At 64.7% G+C, this 25,258-nt stretch overlaps 1 protein-coding gene across 1 annotated transcript in view; it reads left to right on the forward strand.

Moving 5' to 3' along the window:
* Nucleotides 1-16,416, forward strand: part of LOC148591247 (cadherin-related family member 5-like) — a 30,859-nt gene extending 14,443 nt beyond the window's left edge. The window contains exons 9-16 of the mRNA XM_088537931.1: nucleotides 1,766-1,872; nucleotides 6,475-6,675; nucleotides 10,068-10,199; nucleotides 12,007-12,085; nucleotides 12,930-13,123; nucleotides 13,832-13,852; nucleotides 15,145-15,312; nucleotides 16,348-16,416. Coding sequence (XP_088394057.1) covers nucleotides 1,766-1,872; nucleotides 6,475-6,675; nucleotides 10,068-10,199; nucleotides 12,007-12,085; nucleotides 12,930-13,123; nucleotides 13,832-13,852; nucleotides 15,145-15,312; nucleotides 16,348-16,416 — 971 coding nt within the window. The remainder of the gene's footprint in view (nucleotides 1-1,765; nucleotides 1,873-6,474; nucleotides 6,676-10,067; nucleotides 10,200-12,006; nucleotides 12,086-12,929; nucleotides 13,124-13,831; nucleotides 13,853-15,144; nucleotides 15,313-16,347) is intronic.
* Nucleotides 16,417-25,258: the final 8,842 nt, after the last annotated feature.

Below are 25,258 nucleotides of genomic sequence, written 5' to 3' on the forward strand. Positions count from 1 at the left end.
GCCATGGGAGCGTGCACGTGCAAGAGCACAGCTACGCGAGCTTGCACGCACAAGAGCAAGGCCACACGAGCGTGCACACACCAGGAGCACAGTCACACAAGTGTGCAAACCTCAGAGCACAAACAAGCTTGCACACACAAGAGCATGGTCACACGAGTGTGCACACACCAAGAACATGGGCACACAAGCATGCACACACGAGAGCATGGTCACACGAGTGTGCACACACGAGAGCACGGGCACACAAGCGCGCACACACGAGAGCACGGGGACACAAGCATGCACACACATTAGCACAGTCACACGAGTGTGCACACACCAAGAACACGGGCACACAAGTGCGCACACACGAGAGCACAGGCACACAAGCATGCACACACATTAGCATGGTCACATGAGTGTGCACACACGAGAACACGGGCACACAAGCGCGCACACACATGAGTGTGGTCACACGAGTGTGCACAAACCGAGAACATGGGCACACAAGCGTGCACACACATTAGCACAGTCACACGAGTCTGAACACACCGAGAACACGGGCTCACAAGCGTGCACACACATTAGCACGGTCACACGAGTGTGCACAAACCGAGAACATGGGCACACAAGCATGCACACACATGAGCACAGTCACACGAGTGTGCACACACAAGAGCACGGGCACACAAGCATGCACACACATGAGCATGGTCACACGAGTGTGCACACATGAGAACACAGGCACACAAGCGTGCACACATGAGAGCATGGTCACACGAGTGTGAACACATGAGAGCACGGGCTCACAAGCATGCACACACATTAGCACAGTCACATGAGTGTGCACACACGAGAACACAGGCACACAAGCGTGCACACACAAGAGCACCGGGACACAAGCATGCACACACGAGTGTGCACACACAAGAGCACGGGCACACAAGCATGCACACATGAGAGCACAGGCACACAAGCATGCACACACACGAGCATGGTCACACGAGCGTGCACACACAAGAGCACGGGCACACAAGCATGCACACACGAGAGCACGGGGACACAAGCATGCACACAAGCGTGCACACACATTAGCACAGTCACACGAGTTTGCACACACGAGAGCACGGGCACACAAGCATGCACACACAAGAGCATGGTCACACGAGTGTGCACACACTGAGAGCACGGGCATACAAGCATGCATACACAAGAGCACAAGGACACAAGCGTGCACGCATATGAGCATGGTCACACGAGTGTGCACACACCAAGAACACGGGCACACAAGCATGCACACACATGAGCATGGTCACACGAGTTTGCACACACGAGAGCACGGGCACACAAGCGTGCACACACATGAGCATGGTCACACGAGTGTGCACACACGAGAACATGGGCTCACAAGCATGCATACACAAGAGCACAAGGACACAAGCGTGCACGCATATGAGCATGGTCACAGGAGTGTGCACACACGAGAACACGGGCACACAAGCGTGTGCACACCCGAGCCCCGACACACCACCGGGCCTTGCACGCGTGGCACGCGGATGCGCACGCAGCGCACATCCCGGCACATCCCGGCGCGCGGGGGCGGCGGTGCCGCAATCCAATTGGCACCATCCAATGGGCCCCGCGGGCGCAAATTGCATCAAGGGATCGAGCGGGGCCCTAATCCCCCAGCGCCGGGGGGGGGACGGGGTTGCCGGGGGTCACCCCGTTGCACCCCAACACGGGGACGCGGAGGGGGCGCTGGGGGACCCCCTGGTTGTCCCCCCAGGGCAGGAGAGCGGGCGCTTCCACATCGACAACGCGAGCGGGGCCATCACGCTGCTGCGCGCCGTGGAGAGCAGCCGGAGCACGCCCGCCATCCGCCTCGGCGTCGTGGTGCGCGGGGACCGGGACGTGGGGACGGGGACGCGGGGATGCGGGGACGCGGGGACGGGGACACGGGGGCATGGGGATGCAGAGACACGGGGATGTGGGGACGGGGACGTGGGGACGGGGACGTGGGGACACGGGGACATGGGGATACAGGGACGTGGGGATATGGGGATACAGGGATGCAGAGACACGGGGATGTGGGGATTCAGGGATGCGGGGACGTGGGGAGGTGGGATGTGGGGATACAGGGACGTGGGGATACAGGGACACGGGGATACGGGGATGTGGGGATACAGGGACATGGGCATACAGGTACATGGGGATACGGGGATGCAGAAACACAAGGAGGTGGGGACACGGGGATGTGGGGATACAGGGACATGGGGATATGGGGACACAGGGATGTGGGGATGCAGGGACATGGGGACACAGGGACGCAGGGATGTGGGGATGTGGTGAGGTGGGATGTGGGGAGCTGGAGACTTGGGGAGGTGGGATGCGGGGACATGGGAATACAGGGACATGGGGATACGGGGATGCAGAGACACAGGGACGTGGGGATGCAGGGATATGGGGACATGGGGATACGGGGATACAGGGACATGGGGATACAGGTACGTGGGAATACGGGGATGCGGGGATATGGGGATACAGGATACAGGTATGTGGGGATATGGGGATGCAGAAACACAGGGATGTGGGGACACGGGGATGTGGGGATACAGGGACGTGGGGATGTGGGGACATGGGGATGCAGGGACACGGGGATGTGGGGATACAGGGACATGGGGATACGGAGACGCAGGGACACAGAGATGTGGGGATGTGGGGACGCGGGGAGGTGGGATGTGGGGATACAGGGATGTGGGGATACGGGGATGCAGAGACACAGGGATGTGGGGATACAGGGATATGGGGACATGGGGATAGGGGGATACAGGGACATGGAGATACAGGTACGTGGGGATACGGGGATGCAGAAACACAAGGATGTGGGGACACGGGGATGTGGGGACGGGGACACGGGGACATGGGGACACGGGGATGCGGGGACACGGGGATGTGGGGATGCGGGGATATGGGGACATGGGGATAGGGGGATACAGGGACATGGAGATACAGGTACGTGGGGATACGGGGATGCAGAAACACAAGGATGCGGGGACACAGGGATGTGGGGATGCGGGGACATGGATATGGGGACATGGGGATAGGGGGATACAGAGACATGGGGATACAGGGACACAGGGATGTGGGGACGTGGGGATGTGGGGACATGGGGATGCAGGGACACGGGTATGGGGATGTGAGGATACAGGGACATGGGGATACAGAGACGCAGGGACACGGGGATGTGGGGATTTGGGGACGCAGGGAGGTGGGATGTGGGGATACAGGGACGTGGGGATATGGTGACACAGGGATGTGGGGATACAGGGACGTGGGGATACGGTGATGCAGAGACATAGGGATGTGGGGACGTGGGGACACAGTGATGTGGGGATGTGGAGATACAGGGATGTGGGGATACAGGGACACAGGGACACGGGGATGCGGGGATGTGGGGATATGGGGATATGGGGATGTGGGGATACAGCGACACGGACACGGGGATGCAGGGATGTGGGGATATGGGGATGCGGGGAAGCGAGGATACAGGGACATGGGGATACAGGGATGTGGGGATACGGGAATGCAGAGACAGGGATGTGGGGATGTGGGGACATGGGGATACAGGGACACGGTGATACGGGGATGTTGGGATACAGGGATATGGGGATACAGGGACACAGGGATGCGGGGATGTGGCGACATGGGGAGGTGGGATGTGGGGATGTGGGGATACGGGGACACAGGGATGTGGGGATGCAGGGACACAGGGATGTGGGGACACAGGGATGTGGGGATATGGGGACATGGGGATGCGGGGACGTGGGGATATGGGGACACGGGGATACAGGGACACGGGGACATGGGGATATAGGGATATGGGGATGTGGGGATACAGGGATACGGGTTATGAGGACATAGGGATGTGGGGATATGGGGACACGGGGATGAGGGGACACAGGGATGCAGGGATGGGGGGATGCGAGGGCGCAGGGATGCAGGGATGCAGGGGTGTGGGGATGTGGGAATATGGGGACGCAGGGACATGGGGATACAGGAGCACAGGGATATGGGAATGTGGGGATACGGGGATGAGGTGACACAGGGACACTGGGATGGGGGATGCAAGGGTGCGGGGATGCAGGGGGGCAGGGATATGGGGACGCAGGGACATGGGGACATGGGGACGCGGGCAGAGGAAGGGCCTCGAGGCAGGGCTGTTTGGGTGAGGGACCTTGGGTGAGAGGCACCTCTTGAAGGATGCTCCGGTGAGGGACAGTTGGGGCAAGGGACACTCAGGGTGAAGTATGTTCTGGGGAGGGATGCTCAAGTGAGGGATGCTCAAGCTGGGGGATACTCAGGTGAGGGATGCTCAGGTGAGGGCTGCTCAAGGGGAAGGATGTTGGGATGCTCGGGTGAGGGATGCTCAGGTGAGGGATGCTCAGTGTGGGACCCCAGGTGAGGAATATTTGGGGTGAGAGATAGTTGGGGTGAGAGATGCTCAGGTGAGGGATGCTCTGGGGAGGGATGCTCAGGATGAGGGATGCTCAAGGGGAAGGATGTTGGGATGCTCAGGTGAGGGATGCTCAGGATGAGGGATGCTCAGGAAGAGGGATGCTCAGGATGAGGGATACTCAAGGGGAAGGATGTTGGGATGCTCAGGTGAGGGATGCTCAGGAAGAGGGGTGCTCAGGTGAGGGGTGCTCAAGGGGAAGGATGTTGGGATGCTCGGGTGAGGGATGCTCAGGAAGAGGGATACTCGGCGAGGGATGCTCAGGCAAGGAATATATTCTGGTGTGGGATGTCTGGGATGAGGGACACTCAGGTGAGGGATGCTCCAAGGAAGGACACTCAAGGGGAGGGATGTTGGGATGAGGCTGGCTCAGGATCAGGGATGCTCAAGATGAGGGATGCTTGGTTGAGAAATGTGAGGGATGCTCAAAGGGAGGAATGTTGGGATGCTCAGGATGAGGGATGCTCAGGATGAGGGATGCTCAGGATGAGGGATGTTCAGGATGAGGATTGATCGGTTGAGAAATATTTGGGGTGAGGGATAGTTGGGGTGAGGGATGCTCCAGGGAGGGATGCTGAAGGGGAGGGATGTTGGGATGCTCAGGAAGAGGGATGCTCAGGCAGGAAGGATATTGGGATGCTGGGATGGGGATGTTCAGGATGAAAGATGCTGGGATGCTCAGGATGAGGGATGCTTGGGTGGGAAGGAGGGTGGGATGCTCAGGATGATGGGATGCTCGGGTGAGGGGTGCTCTGGGGAGGGATGCTCAGGATGAGGGATGCTCAAGGGGAAGGATGTTGGGATGCTCAGGTGAGGGATGCTCAGGATGAGGGATGCTCAGGAAGAGGGATGCTCAGGATGAGGGATACTCAAGGGGAAGGATGTTGGGATGCTCAGGTGAGGGATGCTCGGGATGAGGGATGTTGGGATGAGGGCTGTTGGAGTGAGGGATGTCGGGTGCTGGGGATGAGGGATGCTTGGGGTGAGGGACGTTGGGATGAGGCCTGTTGGGATGAGGGATGTTGGGACAAGGCCTCTTGGGTGCCAGGGATGAGGGCTGTTGGGCTGTTGGGCCAAGGGCTGTTGGGTGGCAGGGACGAGGGCGGTTGGGCTGTTGGGACGAGGGTTGTTGGGACGAGGGTTGTTGGGATGTTGGGATTAGGGCTGTTGGGGTGAGGGCTGCTGGGACGAGGGCTGTTGGGATGTTGGGACGAGGGTTGTTGGGATGTTGGGACAAGGGTTGTTGGGATGAGGGCTGTTGGGGTGAGGGCTGTTGGGGTGAGGGCTGTTGGGTGCCAGGGACGAGGGCTGTTGGGCTGTTGGGATGAGGGTTGTTGGGACGAGTGTTGTTGGGATGTTTGGATTAGGGCTGTTGGGGTGAGGGCTGTTGGGATGTTGGGCTGTTGGGGTGAGGGCTGTTGGGACGAGAGCTGCTGGGATGTTGGGATTAGGGCTGTTGGGATGTTGGACTGAGGGATGTTGGGATGAGGGCTGTTAGGATGAGGGCTGTTGGGCAGTTGGGCTGTTGGGACGAGGGCTGTTGGGATGTTGGGACGAGGGCTGTTGGGACGAGGGCTGTTGGGACGAGGGTTGTTGGGATGAGGGCTGTTGGGATGTTGGGGCGCGGGCTGTTGGGATGTTGGGATGAGGGCTGTTGCGTTGAGGGCTGTTGGGACGAGGGCTGTTGGGTTGAGGGCTGCTGGGCTGTTGGGCTGTCAGGATGAGGGCTGTTGGGACGTTGGGCTGTTGGGATGAGGGCTGTTGGGATGTTGGGATGAGGGCTGTTGGACTGTTGGGATGAGGGTTGTTGGGTTGAGGGCTGTTGGGATGAGGGCTGTTTGGCTGTTGGGCTGTTGGGACGAGGGCTGTTGGGACAAGGGTTGTTGGGCCGTTGGGATGAGGGCTGTTGGGATGAGGGTTGTTGGGCTGTCGGGCTGTCGGGACGAGGGCTCCCGGGTCGAGCTGCGGCGCCGTCCCCGCAGGCCGCGCAGGCGAACGACGCCACCAAGTACGCGGTGACGGAGGCGCTGGTGCGCGTGCTGGCGGCCAACCGGCACCCGCCGCGCTTCGCCCGCGCCGCCTACCGCGCCTTCGCGCCCGCGGCGCCGCGCGAGCCCGTGCTGCTCACCACCTACGGCGGGCGCGTGCTCGCCCTGCGCGCCCACGACGCCGACTTCGAGGACGTGAGTGTCCCCACGCGCCACCGCACCGGGGGGACGGGGATGACCGGGGTACCGGGGGGATGCCCAGGGGTACCGGGGGGATGCCCGGGTTATACCAGGGGGTACTGGGGGGATGACCGGGGTACCGGGGGGATGCCCAGGGGTACCGGGGGGATGCTCGGGTTATACCAGTGGGTACCGGGGGGATGACTGGGGGTAACCAGGGGGATGCCTGGGGGTCCCAGGGGGTACCCAAGGGATACCAGGAGGATGCCTAAGGTATAACCAGGGGGATGCCCAGGGGTACCAGGGAGTACCCAGTGGGTACCGGGGGGATGCCTGGGGGTAACCAGGGGGATGCCCAGGGGTACCAGGGGGATGCACCGGTTATACCAGCGGGTACTGGGGGGATGACTGGGGGTAACCAGGGGGATGCCCAGGGGTACCGGGGGGATGCCCGGGTTATACCAGTGGGTACCCGGGGGATGCCAAGGGGATGCCTGGGGGTCCCAGGGGGTACCCAAGGAATACCAGGAGGATGCCTAAGGGATAACCAGGGGGATGCCCAGGGGTACCGGGGGGATGCACCGGTTATACCAGTGGGTACCAGGGGGATGACTGGGGGTACCAGGGGGATGCCCAGGGGTACCGGGGGGATGCACCGGTTATACCAGTGGGTACCAGGGGGATGACTGGGGGTACCAGGGGGATGCCCAGGGGTACCGGGGGGATGCACCGGTTATACCAGCGGGTACTGGGGGGATACCTAGGGGATAACCAGCGGGATGCCCGGGAGTACCCAGAGGGTACCAGGAGGATGCCCGGGGAAAAACCAGGGGGATGCCTAAGGGATGACCAGAGGGGTACCGGGGGGATGCCCGGGTTATACCAGTGGGTACCCGGGGGATGCCAAGGGGATGCCTGGGGGTACCAGGGGGTACCCAAGGAATACCAGGAGGATGCCTAAGGGATAACCAGGGGGATGCCCGGGGGTACCAGGGGGTACCCAGGGGGTACCAGGAGGATGCCTAGGGGATAACCAGGGGGATGCCCAGGGGTACCGGGGGGATGCACCGGTTATACCAGTGGGTACCAGGGGGATGACTGGGGGTAACCAGAGGGATGTCCCGGGGTACCGGGGGGATGCCTGGGTTATACCAGTGGGTACTGGGGGGATGACTGGGGGTAACCAGCGGGATGCCCAGGGGTACCGGGGGGATGCCTGGGAGTACCAGGGAGTACCAAGAGGGTACCAGGAGGATGCCTAGGGGATAACCAGGGGGATGTCTGGGGATACCGCGGGGTACCCAGGGGGTACCAGGAGGATGGCTGGGAGATAACCAAGGAGAGGCCTGGGGGATAACCAGGGGGATGCCTGGGGGTACCAAGAGGGTACCAGGAGGACGTCTGAGGAAAAACCAGGGGGATGCCCGGGGGTGCCAGGGGGATGCACCGGTTATACCAGTGGGTACTGGGGGGATGACTGGGGGTTAGCCAGGAGGATGCCTGGGGGTACCAGGGGGATGCCCGGGTTATACCAGTGGGTACCAGGGGGATACCTAGGGGATAACCAGCAGGATGCCCGAGAGTACCCAGAGGGTACCAGGAGGATGCCCGGGGAAAAACCAGGAGGATGCCTAAGGGATGACCAGAGGGGTACCGGGGGGATGCCCGGGTTATACCAGTGGGTACCCGGGGGATGCCAAGGGGATGCCTGGGGGTACCAGGGGGTACCCAAGGAATACCAGGAGGATGCCTAAGGGATAACCAGGGGGATGCCTGTGGGTACCGGGGGGTACCCAGGGGGTACCAGGAGGATGCCTGGGGGTAACAAGGGGATGCCCGGGGGTACCGGGGGGATGCCCAGGTTATACCAGCGGGTACCCGGGAGATGCCTAGGGGATAACCAGGGGGATACCTGGGGGATAACGAGTGGGATACCCAGGGGTACCAGGGGGATGCCCGTGGGTACCAGGGGGATGCCCGGAGGAAAACCAGGGGGATACCTGGGTGATAACCAGCAGGATACCCAGGGGGATGCCCGGGGAAGAACCCGAGGATGCTCAGGGGGTACCAGGAGGATGCCTGGGGGTAACCAGGGGGTGCTCAGGGGTGCTATGGGGTATCAGGGGGATGCCCAGGGGTACTGGGGGAATGCCTGGGGGGTAACCAGGGAGTGCTCAGGGGTACCAGGAGGGTAATGGGGGCTGCCAGGGAGATACCCAGGGGTTACCCGGGGAGTACCCAGGGGGATGCTCAAGGAACACATGAGGGATGCCCAGGAGATGCCCAAGAGGTACCAGGGGGATGCCCGGGAGGTACCTGGGGGTACCCAGGGGTTACAAGGAGCTACCAGGGGGATGCCCGGGGGGGTGCTCAGGGGGTACCAGGATGTATCAGGGGGGTGCCCAGGGGTACCAGGGGGATGCTCAGAGGGTACCAGTGGGTGACTGGGCAGTACTAAGAAGTACCCAGAGGGGATGCCCAGGGGGTACCCAAGGGGTCCCAGGGGAATGCCCAAGAGGTACCAGGGGGATCCCTGGTTGGTACCGGGGGATGCCCAAGAGGTACACAAGGGGATGCCTGGGGGTGCCCAGGAGGTACCAGGGGATGCTCATGGAGTAACAAGGGGGATGCTCGGAAGGTCCCGGGGGGGGATAACCAGGAGGTCCCAGGGGGATGCCTGGGGGTACCCAGGGGGTGCCCGGGAGGTCCCGGGGGTCCCCAGAGGGATGCCCATGGGGTAACTAGCGGGTCCCAGGGGGTGCCTGGGGGTACCCACAGGATGCCTGGGAGGTCCCAGGGAATCCCAGGGGGATGCCCAGAGGGATGGCCAGGGGGTTCCAGGGGGATTCCTGGGGGTACCCACGGGATGCCCGGGGGATCCCAGGGCGATGCCCATGGGGTACCCAGGGGGTGCCCAGGAGGCCCCAGGGGATCCCAGGGCGATGCCCATGGGGTACCCAGGGGGTGCCCAGGAGGCCCCAGGGGATCCCAGGGCGATGCCCATGGGGTAACCAGGGGAGGCCAAGGGGGTGCCAGGGGGTACCCAGGGGTTGCCCAGGATGTTCCAGGGGTCCCCAGAGGGATGCCCATGAGGTAACCATGGGGTAAGCAGGGGGATGCCTGGGGGTACCCACAGGATGCCTGGGAGGTCCCAGGGGATCCCAGAGGGATGTCCATGGGATAACCAGGGGGATGCCCATGGGGTCACCAGGGGAGGCCAAGGGGGTACCCAGGGGATGCCCATGGGGCCACCAGGGGGATGCCCAGGGGGATGCCCATGGGGTAACCGAGGGAGCCCAAAGGGGTGCCCAGGGGGTCCCAGGGGTGCCCAGGGGGTACCCAGGGGGTCCCAGGATGTCCCTGGGGGTCTCCCCCATGGGTCCAGGCTGAGCCCCCCGGCCCCCCAGGGCCTGAACCCGCAGGTGCGGTACAGCCTGCGCCCGCGCGCCAACCTGAGCCAGCAGCTGGTGCAGATCATGCCCAACGGGCTGCTGGTGGCACGGGGGGACCTGCGTCCGGGGCGCTCCTACCGGCTGCAGGTGTGGGATGGGATGGGATGGGATGGATGGGATGGGATGGATGGGATGGATGGGATGGGATGGGATGGGATGGGACGGGATGGGATGGGATGGATGGGATGGATGGAATGGGATGGGATGGGATGGGATGGGGATGGGATGGGATGGGATGGGATGGGATGGATGGGATGGGATGGGATGGGATGGGATGGGATGGGATGGGATGGGATGGATGGGATGGGACGGGATGGGATGGGATGGGATGGATGGGATGGGATGGGATGGGATGGGACGGGATGGGGATGGGATGGGATGGGATGGGATGGGATGGGATGGGACGGGATGGGATGGGATGGATGGGATGGATGGGATGGGATGGGATGGGATGGGATGGGATGGGATGGGATGGGGATGGGATGGGATGGGATGGGACGGGATGGGGATGGGATGGGATGGGATGGGATGGGACGGGATGGGATGGGATGGGATGGGATGGGATGGATGGGATGGGATGGGATGGATGGGATGGGATGGATGGGATGGATGGGATGGGATGCGATGGGATGGATGGGATGGGGATGGGATGGGATGGGATGGGATGGGACGGGATGGGGATGGGATGGGATGGGATGGGATGGGACGGGATGGGATGGGATGGATGGGATGGATGGGATGGGATGGGACGGGATGGGGATGGGATGGGATGGGACGGGATGGGATGGGATGGATGGGATGGGATGGGATGGGATGGGACGGGATGGGGATGGGATGGGATGGGATGGGATGGGATGGGACGGGATGGGATGGGATGGATGGGATGGATGGGATGGGATGGGACGGGATGGGATGGGATGGGATGGGATGGGATGGGATGGATGGGATGGGATGGGATGGGATGGATGGGATGGGATGGGATGGGATGGGACGGGATGGGGATGGGATGGGATGGTATGGGATGGGATGGGATGGGACGGGATGGGATGGGACGGGATGGGATGGATGGGATGGGATGGATGGGATGGGACGGGATGGGGATGGGATGGGATGGGATGGATGGGATGGGATGGATGGGATGGATGGGATGGGACGGGATGGGGATGGGATGGGATGGGATGGGATGGATGGGATGGGATGGGATGGATGGGATGGATGGGATGGGATGGATGGGATGGATGGGATGGGATGGATGGGATGGATGGGATGGGATGGGGTGGGGATGGGATGGGGTGGGATGGGGATGGGATGGATGGGATGGGATGGATGGGATGGGATGGGGATGGGATGGATGGGATGGGATGGGGTGGGGATGGGATGGGGTGGGATGGGATGGGGATGGGATGGATGGGATGGGATGGATGGGATGGATGGGATGGATGGGATGGGACGGGATGGGGATGGGATGAGGCCCTGGGTGCAGGGGACACAGGAGCCAGATGGGAGGCGCCCGGGTGGCAGGACCCGGCCCCAGGGCTGGCACCGTCCAGATGGGACCCCGAGGGGCAGGACCAGCCCCACACATCCATGGGGGCAGGACCCAGCCCCACATCCAGCACCCATGGGGGCAGGACCCAGCCCCACACATCCATAGGGCAGGACCCAGCCCCACACACACATAGGGCAGGACCCAGCCCCACACATCCATAGGGCAGGACCCGTCCCCACATCGAGCACCCATGGGGGCAGGACCCCAGCCTGGACTTTGCAGGGACTGACCCTGTCCCTGAGGGGGTTGGGACCCCTCCGTGGGGCTGGGGGCTGGGGAGGGGCCCAGGCGTCCGGGCGGCCCCCGGGGGGCTGGGAGGGCCCCACGGCGGCGCCTGCCCCCCAGGTGCTGGCGCGGGACGAAGAGTCGGGCGAGACGGCCAACGCCACCGTGGAGCTGGAGGTGCTGCGGCCGGGGCAGGCGGGTACGCCCCATAGCGCCCTGCCCCATAGCGCCCTGCCCCATAGCGCCTGGCCTCATAGTGCCTGGCCCCATAGCGCCCTGCCCCATAGCGCCCAGCCCCATAGCACCCTGCCCCATAGCGCCCTGCCCCATAGCGCCCAGCCCCATAGCGCCCAGCCCCATAGCACCCTGCCCCATAGCGCCCTGCCCCATAGCGCCCAGCCCCATAGCACCCTGCCCCATAGCGCCCAGTCCCATAGCACCCAGCCCCAAAGCGCCCAGTCCCATAGCGCCCAGCCCCATAGCGTCCTGCCCCATAGCGCCCAGCCCCATAGCACCCTGCCCCATAGCGCCCAGTCCCATAGCGCCCAGCCCCAAAGCGCCCAGCCCCATAGCACCCTGCCCCATAGCGCCCTGCCCCATAGCGCCCAGCCCCATAGCACCCTGCCCCATAGCGCCCTGCCCCATAGCGCCCTGCCCCATAGCACCTGGCCCCGCTGACCTGGCTCCTCCTGCCCCATAGCGTCCAGCCCCACTGATCGGGATCCTCCAGCCCTATAGGACCAAGGCCTACAGTTCCCAGCCCCGCTGACAGGGCTCCTCCTGCCCTATAGCACCCAGCCCCACTGACTGGGGTCCTCCAGCCCCATAGAACCCAGCCCTCCTGGCGGGGCTGCCCCTGCCCCATAGTGCTCGGCCCCGCTGATGGGGCTCCCCCTGCCCCATAGCACCCAGCGCTGCTGGCGGAGCTCCTCCTGCCCCATAGCACCCAGCCCCACTGACAGGGCTGCCCCTGCCCCATAGCACCCAGCCCCACTGACGGGGCTGCCCCGTAGCGCCAGCCCCACTAACGCAGCCTCCCGCAGCCCCCCGGGACCCCCTGGACGTGGGGCCGGGCCGCAGCGCGGTGCACACGGGGGTCCTGGCCGGGGGCCTGGCCGCCCTGGTGCTCCTCACGGCCGCCATCCTCTTCCTCGTCATGAGGGCCATGAAGAGGCGGCAGCAGCACCAGGGCACCGCGGACCGCGCGGCGCTGGCGCTCGAGAAGCACCCCAACGTGGTAGGGTCCCCCCGGACGCCGGGGCCCCTTGGGTGACGTTGGGGACTCAGGGGGGCGCCCGGACGCCTGGGCCCCTTGGATGGTGCTGGGGACTCAGGGGGGCACCCAGATGCCTGGGCCCCTTGGGCGGCGCTGGGGGTGCCCGGACGCCAGGGCCCCTTGGGTGACGTTGGGGGCTCAGAGGGGTGCCCGGATGCCCGGGCCCCTTGGGTGGCACTGGGCACTCAGGGGGGATGCCCGGACGCCTGGACCCCTTGGGCAGCTCTGGGGACGCCCGGACGCCGGGGCCCCTTGGGTGACGTTGGGGGCTCAGGGGGGCACCCGGACGCCTGGGCCCCTTGGGTGGCGCTGGGGGCACCCGGACGCCTGGGCCCCTCGGGCAGCGCTGGGGACTCAGGGGGGCACCCGGACGCCTGGGCCCCTTGGGTGGTGCTGGGGACTCAGGGGGGGCGCTGGGGACGCCTGGGCCCCTCGGGCAGCGCTTGGGACGCCCGAACGCCTGGGCCCCTTGGGTGGCACTGGGGAATCGGGGGGGGCGCCCGGACACCTGGGCCCCTTGGGTGGCGCTGGGGACGCCCAGACGCCTGGGCCCCTTGGGCAGCACTAGGGACTCCCGGACACCTGGGCCCCTTGGGCGGCGCTTGGGGCACCCGGACGCCTGGGCCCCCCGCGTTGGCCCCGGCTCACGCTGTCCCGCTCTCTCTGCAGAGCCTCAGGTGGTTCCAGCCGGTGAGTGCGGCCGCGGCGTCCCCAACACGGGGACAGGGTGGCCCCGGGTCATGGGACCCTCCAACATGGGACAGGGCGGCCCTAGGTCATGGGACTCTGCAACATGGGACAGGGTGACCCTAAGCCATGAGGTGCCACCATGGGGTGCATGGGGACAGGGTGGCCCTGGGCCATAAGACTTCACCATGGGGTGCATGGGGACAGGGTGGCCCCAGGTCATGGTGTCCCCAGCCCAGGGTGCCTGGGGACATGGTGACTCCAGGCCGTGAGCCCCCAGCGCAGGGTGCATGGGGACAGGGTGGCCCTGGGTCATGGGACCCTCCAATATGGGACTGGGTGGCCCCATGTCATGGTGTCCCCAGTGCAGGGTGCATGGGAAGAGGGTGGCCCTAAGCCATGAGGTGCCACCATGGGGTGTGTGGGGACAGGGTGACCCTGGGCCATGAGGTGCCACCATGGGGTGCATGGGGACATGGTGACCCCAAGGCATGAGGTGCCACCATGGGGTGCATGGGGACATGGCGACCTCGGGCCACGAGACCCCACCCCAGGGTGCATGGGGACATGGTGGCCCCAGCTCACGGTGTCCCCACCCCAGGGTGCATGGGGACCCAATGCATCCACGAGCCCCCACCATGGGGTGCATGGGGACATGGGGACCCCAAGCCATGCGGTGCCACCATGGGTGCATGGGGACATGGTGACCCCCAAGCCATGGGGTGCATGGGGACAGGGTGACCCTGGGCCATGAGCCCCCACCATGGGGTGCATGGGGATAGGGTGACCCCAAGCCATGAGGTGCCACCATGGGGTGCATGGGGACATGGTGACCCCAGCTCACGGTGTCCCCATGCCAGGGTGCATGGGGACCCAATGCATCCACGAGCCCCCACCATGGGGTGCATGGGGACATGGGGACCCCAAGGCATGAGGTGCCACCATGGGGTGCATGGGGACAGGGTGACCCTGGGCTATGAGCCCCCACCATGGGGTGCATGGGGACAGGGTGACCCCAAGGCATGAGGTGCCACCATGGGATGCATGGGGACAGGGTGACCCTGGGCCATGAGTCTTCACCATGGGGTGCATGGGGACAGGGTGACCCCAAGGCATGAGGTGCCACCATGGGGTGCATGGGGACAGGGTGACCCTGGGCCATGAGTCTTCACCATGGGGTGCATGGGGACATGGCGACCCCAGCTCACGGTGTCCCCACCATGGGTGCGTTGGGCCCCCGCGCGGCCGGGGTGTCCCCGCGGTGTCACCGAGCGTCACCGCGTCCCTCCGCGCAGGTCAACGCCAGCAAGGCCCCCCCGGGCGCCGGCAGCCTCTGCTTCCCCAACGAGGGCTACGGCGACGTGGGCGACGGGCACCCCGAGGCGCCCGCGGGTGGCCGCGGGGACAACAAGACGGTGGCCAACTCGGTGGGCCAGGCCGAGGGTGGCCCCGCGGCCACCGCGGTGGGGACGGGCACGGCTGTGGGCACCGTGCATGGCGCGGCTGCAAGCACCGTGCATGGTGCATCTCCTAGCACAGTGCATGGCACATCTGCAAGCACCGTGCATGGTGCATCTGCAAGCATGGTGCATGGCGCATCTGCAAGCACTGTGCATGGTGCATCTGCAAGTGCGGTGCATGGTGCATCTGCAAGCACCGTGCATGGTGCATCTGCAAGCACGGTGCATGGCGCATCTGCAAGCACTGTGCATGGTGCATCTCCCAGCACGGTGCATGGCGCATCTGCAAGCATGGTGCATGGTGCATCTCCCGGTGCAGTGCATGGCCCATCTCCCGGTGCAGTGCACGGCATGGTGCATGGTGCATCTTCCAGCACACTGCATGGTCCGGTGCATGGTGCATCTCCCAGCACGGTGCATGGCACATCTGCAAGCATGGTGCATGGTCCATCTGCAAGCACGGTGCATGGTGCATCTCCCAGCACGGTGCATGGCACATCTGCAAGTACCGTGCATGGCGCATCTGCAAGCACGGTGCATGGCGCATCTCCCAGAATGTTGCATGGCCCATCTGCAAGCACGGTGCATGGTGCATCTTCCAGCACAGCGCATGACCCATCTGCAAGCACAGTGCATGGCGCGTCTCCCAGCACGGTGCATGGTGCATCTCCCGGCATGGTGCATGGCCCATGTTCCAGCACGGTGCATGGCCCATCTGCAAGCACGGTGCATGGTGCATCTCCAAGCACGATGCATGGTGCATCTCCTAGCACGGTGCATGGTGCATCTCCTAGCACAGTGCATGGCCCATCTGCAAGCACGGTGCATGGCGCATCTGCAAGCACGATGCATGGTGCATCTCCCAGCATGGTGCATGGTGCATCTCCCAGCACGGCGCATGGCCCGGCGCATGGCCCGTCTCCCGTCCCCACCGCGGTGACTCCGGGCAGCCCCGTGTCCCCGGCGGTGGCAGCGGTGGCAGCGGGGGGGTCCCCGCGGGGGTGGCGCGCGGTGACGCTGCCCGCGCTGCACGAGGAGGGCGCCGAGGAGGAGCCGCGCGTGCCGCCCGCGCTGCTGCAGCTGCTCGAGGACTCCATCGAGTGCTGAGACGGGAATGACGGGAACGACGGGATGGGATGGGATGGGATGGGATGGGATGGGATGGACGGGATGGACGGGACGGGGGCGCCGCGGGAGCCGCAATAAAGACAAGGCAGCGGCCGCCCCACTGCGTCCCTGCGGGCACCGGTGGTGGGGGGCACTGGGGACAGGGCAGGGGGCACTGGGACACACTGGGAGGCACTGGGACATCCTGGGAGGGACTGGGACAAGCTTGGAGGGACTGGGACATGCTGGAAGGTGTTGGGACGTGCTGGGAGGTGCTGGGATGCGCTGGGTTGCACTTGGATGCACTGGGAGTCACTGAGACATGCTGCGATGCACTGGGACACACTGGGAGGGACTGGGAGATGCTGAGAGGGACTGGGACACCCTGGGATGCACTGGGACACCCTGGGAGACATTTGGACGTACTGGGAGGCACTGGGACACACTGGGAGACGCTTGGACACACTGGGAGGCACTGGGATACCCTGGGAGGGACTGGGACATGCTGGAAGGTGTTGGGACGTGCTGGGAGGTGCTGGGATGCACTGGGTTGCACTTGAGCACACTGGGAGTCACTGGGACATGCTGGGATGCACTGGGAGATGCTGAGAGGGACTGGAACACACTGGGAGGGACTAGGACACACTGGGAGACATTTGGACATACTGGGAGGCACTGGGACACCCTAGGAGGCACTGGGACATGCTGGAAGGTGTTGGGATGCACTGGGTTGCACTTGGACGCACTGGGAGTCACTGGGACATGCTGGGATGCACTGGGAGATGCTGAGAGGGACTGGGACACACTGGGAGACACTGGGAGGCACTAGGACATGCTGGGAGGGACTGGAACACACTAGGAGACACTGGAATACCCTGGGAGGCACTGGGACATGCTGGGATGCACTGGGAGATGGTGAGAGGGACTGGGACACACTGGGACACGCTGGGAGGCACTGGGACACACTGGGAGGCACTGGGATGTTCTGGGATGCACTGTGAGATGCCGAGAGGGACTTGGACACACTGGGAGACACTGGGATACCCTGGGATGCACTGGGACAAGCTCGGAGGGACTGGAACACACTGGGAGGGACTGGGACACACTGGGAGACACTGGAACACCCTGGGAGACACTTGGACACACTGGGAGACACTCGGACATCCTAGGAGGCACTGGGACATGCTGGAAGGTGTTGGGATGCTCTGGGTTGCACTTGGACACACTGGGAGTCACTGGGACACGCTGGGATGCACTGGGAGATGCTGGGTAGCACTGGGATGTGCTGGGGGGGATTGGAGCGCACTGGAATTCATTTGTACACACTGGGATGCACTGGGATTCACTTGGACATGCTGGGAGGTGCTGGGATATGTTGGGATGTCACAGCCCCAGCCCTGATGCACTGGGACACACTGGGAGGCCCTGGGACACACTGGGAAGCACTGGGAGATGCTGGGAGGCTCTGGGACACACTGGGATGCATGTGGACACACTGGGAGGTGCTGAGACACCCCAAAATGTCACAGCCTCAGCCCTGCTTGCTGGGATGCACTGGGACATGCTGGGATTCACTGGGACACACTGGGATTCACTGGGACACGCTGGGAGGTGCAGGGACACATTGGAGTGTCACAGCCCCAGCCCTGATGCACTGGGACACACTAGGAAGCACTGGGACATGCTGGGAGGCCCTGGGACTCACTGGGAAGGACTGGGACACACTGGGATGCACTGGGAGATGCTGGGTAGCACTGGGACGTGCTGGGGGGATTGGGATGCACTGGGATCCATTTGTACACACTGGGATGCACTGGGATTCACTTGGACATGCTGGGAGGCGCTGGGACATGTTGGGGTGTCAACAGCCCCAGCCCTGATGCACTGGGACACACTGGGAAGCACTGGGACACGCTGGGACACCCCGGGGTGTCACAGCCCCCATTTATCCGGGTGAGCCCTGGGGACCGTCCTGCGCTGCCAGGCCAGCACGGGAGGCAGCGCCGCTCCGAAAACCAGCTGGAATTTATTGCAGCGGGTGAAACCGCTGCACAAAACTGCGCTGGAGGCTGCAGCAAGCGAGCTGCACCATGCAGCAAGTGAACACGCCATGCAGCAAGCGAGCTGCACCATGCAGCACCATGCAGCCAGCGAGCATGCCATGCAGCCAGCGAGCTGCACCATGCAGCACCATGCAGCAAGCGAGCTGCACCGTGCAGCAAGGGCTCAGGACAGGCCCAGCCCTGCCAGCTTCTTGCAGAGGAAGCGGTGGGAGCTGCTGCAGGGCCCCGCGGAGACCCCCCGGGCATGCAGGAACGCGCAGCCCTTCCGCGCCTGCAGCGAGAACCTGCGCAGGGAGCGCGTGCATGCACGTACATGCGTGTGCACGCATGCACGCGCACATGCGAGCGTACATAAGCATGCATATGCACACACATGCATGCATATGCACACACACGCATGCATATGCACACGTGCAGGCGCATATGTGTGCATGCATATGCACACACACAGGTATGCCTGTGCATGCATGCACACCCCTACATGCAAATACACACATCCACGCATGCACTCACACACATGCAGGCATGCACACATGCACATATGCATGCACATCCGTACATGCAAATACACGCATGCACATACTCATGCATGCACGTGTGCACACACATGCATGCACACATGTGGGCGTACATAAGCATGCATATGCATACACACGCATGCATATGCAAACATGCATGCACATATGTGTGCATGCATATGCACACACGCAAGTGTGCACGCATGCACACATGCATGCACACCCGTACATGCAAATACACACATCCACGTATTCATGCATGCACACACACATGCAGGCATGCACACATGCATGCACACCCCTACATGCAAATACACTAATGCACATACTCATGCATGCATGTGTGCACACACATGCGCGCACACGTGGGCATACATAAGCAGACATATGCACACACATGCATGCATATGCACACATGCGTGCGCGCACATGCATGCACATATGTGTGCGCGCGTATGCACACACACAGGTGTGCACGCATACACATATGCATGCACACCCATACATGCAAATACACACATGCACATACTCATGCATGTGCACACGCATGCACAGGCATGCATACACGTGCATGCACATCCTCATGCATGCACATGTGCACAGACATGCATGCACACTCAGACTGTGCTTGCATCCCCCCTTCTCAGACTCAGGGTCCCCCAGGGCCGGAGGTTTTGGGGGGCTGGCAATGGGGCTGGGGACACCAGCAGTGGGGCAGGCGGGGACCTGGGAGGGCTCTGGGGTGGCACCTGGGTGATGGGGGACAAATGGGGCAGGTAATGGGGACACAGGGACAGGTGGGACAGGCAGGGGGGTAACGGGGTGGCAGGGAGGTGGGACACAGGGTGACAGTGGTCGGGCAATGGGGTGGCCGGGGGTGCAGCCTCCCTGGGCCCTCGGGACAGTCTGGAGGTGGCACCTGCTCCGCTGTGTCCCCATGGTCCCCATGAGGTGTCTCCAGGGGCTCCCAACCCCTGCCCTGTTCCAGCCCTGTCCCCATCCCGATCTCTGGCCCTTGTTCCCATTTCCATCACTGTCCTCCGTCCCCTATCGCCTTCCATGTCCCCACTTCACCTTCCCTGTCCCTAAGCCCATCCCTGTCCCTGTCCCCATCCCCATCCCCATGCCCAACCCATCCCTGTCCCCATCCTGTCCCCTTCCCCACCCCCATCCCCATCCCCATCCCTGTCCCTGTCCCCTTCCCCATCCCCATCCCCATTCCTGTCCCAGTCCCCATCCCTGTCCCTCTCCCCTTCCCCATCCCCATCCCTGTCCCCATCCCCGTCCCCATCCCCATCCCTGTCCCCATCCCCATCCCTATCCCTGTCCCCATGATGTCCCTTTCCCCTTCCCCATCCCCATCCCTCTCCCCATCCCCATCCGGGTCCCCATCCCTCTCCCTGTCCCCATCCTGTCCCTATCCCCATACCCGTCCCCATCCCCCTCCCCGTCCCTGTCCCCATGTCTGTCCCCATCCTGTCCCTGTCCCCTTCCCTATCCCCATCCCCATCCCCATCCCCATCCCCATCCCTGTCCCTGTCCCCATCCCTGTCTCCATCCCTCTCCCTATCCCCATCCTGTCCCCATCCCCATCCCTGTCCCCATCCTGTCTCCATCCCCATCCCTTGCCCTGCCCGCATCCCCATCCCCATCCTTATCCCCATCCCTGTCCCCATCCCCCTCCCCATCCTGTCCCCTTCCCCATCCCCATTCCCCGTCCCCATCCCCATCCCTGTCCCCATCCCTCTCCCCATCCCTGTCCCCGTCCCCGTCCCCATCCCGTCCCCCCGCCCCGCGGTGCCGGTCCCCGTGTCCCGCCGTGTCCCTACAGTGCCGGTGCCAGGGGGGCTCCGTCGCTCCATGCCCAGACGCGCCGGGCGCCGTCGAACGCCAGGCCCAGCCAGAAGGAGCGCGGGGCCCTGCCGCCCGCGAGGGCCACCTCGTGTGTCACGAACGCCTGGGGACAGCGCGGGGACAGCGCGGGGACAGCGCCGTGACCACTGGGACGGGCACCCTGCGTCCCTGCGTCCCCATGTCCTCATGTCGCCGCGTCCCTGTATCCCTGCGTTCCTGGCCTCCCTGCATCCCCGTATCCCTGCGTCCCCACGTCCCTGCCATCCTCGTGTCCCCGTGTCCTCATGTCCCCGTGTCCAATGTCCCTGTATCCCCGGATCCCTGCGTTCCTGGCCTCCCTGCATCCCCGTATCCCTGCGTCCCCACGTCCCTGCCATCCTCGTGTCTCCGTGTCCTCATGTCCCTGTGTCCAAGTGTCCCTGTATCCCTGTGTCCCTGGCCTCCCTGCATCCCCGTATCCCTACATCCCTGCGTTCCTGGCATCCTTGTGTCCCCATGTCCCTGCATCCCTGTGTTCTCGCATCCTCATGTCCCCGTGTCCAACTGTCCCCACATCCCTGCATCTCTGGCCTCCCTGCATCCCCGTATCCCTGTGTCCCCACATCCCTGGCATCCCCGCATCCCCGGTGTCCCTGTGTCCCCGCATCCCTGCATCCCCGCATCCTTGTGTCCCTGTGTCCAAGCATCCCTGCATCCCCATATCCCTGTGTCCCCACGTCCCTGGCATCCCCAGCATCCCCGTGTCCCTGCATCCATGCGTCCTCACATCCTTGTGTCCCTGCACTCCCACGTCCTTGCGTTCCCGCATCCCCAGTGTCCCTGGTGTCCCCACACCCCTGGCATCCTTGTGTCCCCACAACCCTTCCTCCCTGATGTCCTCGTATCTCCGCATCCCTCTATCCCCATGTCCCCACGTCCCCGTCTCCCTGCTGTACCAGCTCCTCCAGGGTCTCGAGTCATGCCAGGGCGCTCCCCAGGCCGGTACAGGCTCTGCGTCCCCATGTCCCCATGTCCCCATGTCCCAATGTCCCCACGTCCCCATGTCCCTGCGGTACCAGCTCCTCCCGCCTCTCCAGCCGTGCCAGGGTGCTCCCCTGGCCCACGCAGACCCCCCGTCCCCGCTGCCACGCGTCCCCGTGTCCCCATGTCCCCATGTCCCCGTGTCCCCGTGTCCCCATGTCCCCACGTCCCCATGTCCCCACGTTCCCACGTCCCCGTGTCCCCGTGTCCCGTGTCCCCACGGTACCAGCTCCTCCCGGCTCTCCAGCCGTGCCAGGGTGCTCCCCTGGCCCACGCAGACCCCCCGTCCCCGCTGCCACGCGTCCCCATGTCCCCATGTCCCCATGTCCCCATGTCCCCACGTTCCCACGTCCCCGTGTCCCCGTGTCCCGTGTCCCTGCGGTACCAGCTGCTCCCGGCTCTCCAGCCATGCCAGGGCGCTCCCCTGGCCCACGCAGACCCCCCGTCCCCACTGCCATGCGTCCCCATGTCCCCATGTCCCCATGTCCCCGTGTCCCCATGTCCCCATGTCCCCATGTCCCCACGTCCCCACGTCCCCGTGTCCCCGTGTCCCGTGTCCCCACGGTACCAGCTCCTCCCGGCTCTCCAGCTGTGCCAGGGTGCTGCCCAGGCTGGCACAGGCCCCGTGTCCCCGCTGCCACGCATCCTCGTGTCCCCAGCATCCCTGTGTCCCCGTGTCCCCATGTCCCCATGTCCCCATGCGGTACCAGCTCCTCCCTGGTCTCGAATCTCGCCAGGGCGCTCCCCTGGCCGACGCAGACCCCCCGTCCCCGCTGCCATGCGTCCCCGTGTCCCCACGTCCCCATGTCCCCATGTCCCCACATCCCCATGTCCCCATGTCCCCATGTCCCCATGTCCCCGCGGTACCAGCTCCTCCCGGCTCTCCAGCCGTGCCAGGGCGCTCCCCTGGCCCACGCAGACCCCCCGTCCCCGCTGCCACGCGTCCCCATGTCCCCATGTCCCCATGTCCCCATGTCCCCATGTCCCCATGCGGTACCAGCTCCTCCCGGCTCTCCAGCCGTGCCAGGGCGCTGCCCTGGCCCACGCAGACCCCCCGTCCCCATGTCCCCATGTCCCCATGTCCCCACGTCCCCATGTCCCATGTCCCCATGTCCCCGTGTCCCGTGTCCCCATGTCCCCGTGTCCCCATGTCCCCACGTCCCCATGTCCCCATGTCCCCATGCGGTACCAGCTCCTCCCGGCTCTCCAGCCGTGCCAGGGCGCTCCCCTGGCCCACGCAGACCCCCCATCCCCGCTGCCACGCGTCCCCATGTCCCCATGTCCCCGTGTCCCCGTGTCCCCATATCCCCGTGTCCCCGTGTCCCCGTGTCCCCATGTCCCCGCGGTACCAGCTCTTCCCGGCTCTCCAGCCGTGCCAGGGCGCTGCCCTGGCCCACGCAGACCCCCCGTCCCCGCTGCCACGCGTCTCCGTGTCCCCGTGTCCCCATGTCCCCGTGTCCCCATGTCCCCGTGTCCCGTGTCCCCATGTCCCCATGTCCCCGTGTCCCCATGTCCCCATGTCCCCGTGTCCCATGTCCCCATGCAGTACCAGCTCCTCCCGGCTCTCGAGTCTCGCCAGGGCGCTCCCCTGGCCCACGCAGACCCCCCATCCCCGTGTCCCCATGTCCCCATGTCCCCACGTCCCCATGTCCCATGTCCCCATGTCCCCGTGTCCCGTGTCCCCATGTCCCCGTGTCCCCATGTCCCCACGTCCCCACGTCCCCATGTCCCCATGCGGTACCAGCTCCTCCCGGCTCTCCAGTCGTGCCAGGGCACTCCCCTGGCCCACGCAGACCCCCCGTCCCCGTGTCCCCATGTCCCCATGTCCCCACGTCCCCATGTCCCATGTCCCCATGTCCCCATGTCCCCACGTCCCCATGTCCCCATGTCCCCGTGTCCCCATGTCCCCATATCCCCGTGTCCCATGTCCCCATGCGGTACCAGCTCCTCCCGGCTCTCGAGTCTCGCCAGGGCGCTCCCCTGGCCCACGCAGACCCCCCCGTCCCCGCTGCCACACGTCCCCATGTCCCCATGTCCCCATGTCCCCGTGTCCCCACGTCCCCGTGTCCCCACGTTCCCATGTCCCCATGTCCCCGTGTCCCCACGTCCCCGTGTCCCCACGTTCCCACGTCCCCGTGTCCCCATGTCCCCACGTCCCCATGTCCCCATGTCCCCATGCGGTACCAGCTCCTCCCGGCTCTCCAGCCGTGCCAGGGCGCTCCCCTGGCCCACGCAGACCCCCCGTCCCCGCTGCCACGCGCCGGTGCCCTCGGAGAGCAGGAAGCAGCTGGCGCCGCGCTGCACCCAGCGCACGGGGCACGCGCTGCAGTTGAGCCCTGCGGGGACCGGGGACACCGTGAGCCCGGGGGGACACCGGGAGGTGGCACCGCCCGCGGACCCCCCCCCGGCTGGGGGACTGTGCCACCATCGTGGGGACATGAGGGAGATGGCACCGCCTGCATCTGGGGGCACAGGGCAGCGCCTGTGTCCCCAGGGTGCCACCATGGCTGGGAGATGAGGGAGATGGCACCACCCAAGTCCCATCATCATCTGGGGACACAGGGCATCACCTGTGTCCCCAGGGTGCCACCATTGCTGGGGACACACAGGAGCCCTGGCAGGTGCCACCGCAGCTGGGGTCATAGGGCAGCGCCTGCATCCCCAGGGTGCCACCGTGGCTGGGGACATGTTGGAACCCTGGCGGGTGCCACCGCAGCTGGGGACACAGGGCATTACCTGAGTCCCCAGGGTGCCACCATGGCTGGGGACACGTGGGAGCCCTGGCAGGTGCCACCATCTCTGGGGACACAGGACATCACCTGCATTCCCAGGATGCCACCATGGCTGGGGACACAGGGCATCGCCTGTGTCCTCAGGATGCCACCATGGCTGGGGACACACGGCATCACCTGCGTCCCCAGGGTGCCACCATGGCTGGGGACACGTGGGAGCCCTGGCAGGTGCCACCATCTCTGGGGACACACAGCATCACCTGCGTCCCAGGATGCCACCATGGCTGGGGACACATGGGAGCCCTGGCGGGTGCCACCATCTCTGGGGACACACAGCATCGCCTGCGTCCCAGGGTGCCACCATGGCTGGAGACACGTGGGAGCCCTGATGGGTGCCACCATCTCTGGGATCACACGGCATCACCTGCGTCCCAGGATGCCACCATGACTGGGGACACAGGGCATCGCCTATGTCCCCAGGGTGCCACCATGGCTGGGGACACGTGGGAGCCCTGGCAGGTGCCACCATCTCTGGGGACACAGGGCATCACCTGCGTCCCAGGGTGCCACCATGGCTGGGGACACACAGCATCACCTGCATCCCAGGATGTCACCATCACTGGGCACACGTGGGCACCCTGGCAGGTGCCACCGC

The sequence above is a fragment of the Tinamus guttatus genome, unplaced genomic scaffold, assembly GCF_059628265.1.
Source record: "Tinamus guttatus ecotype Peru unplaced genomic scaffold, ASM5962826v1 Tinamus_guttatus_pri_ptg000902l, whole genome shotgun sequence".
NCBI classification, from domain to species: domain Eukaryota; kingdom Metazoa; phylum Chordata; class Aves; order Tinamiformes; family Tinamidae; genus Tinamus; species Tinamus guttatus.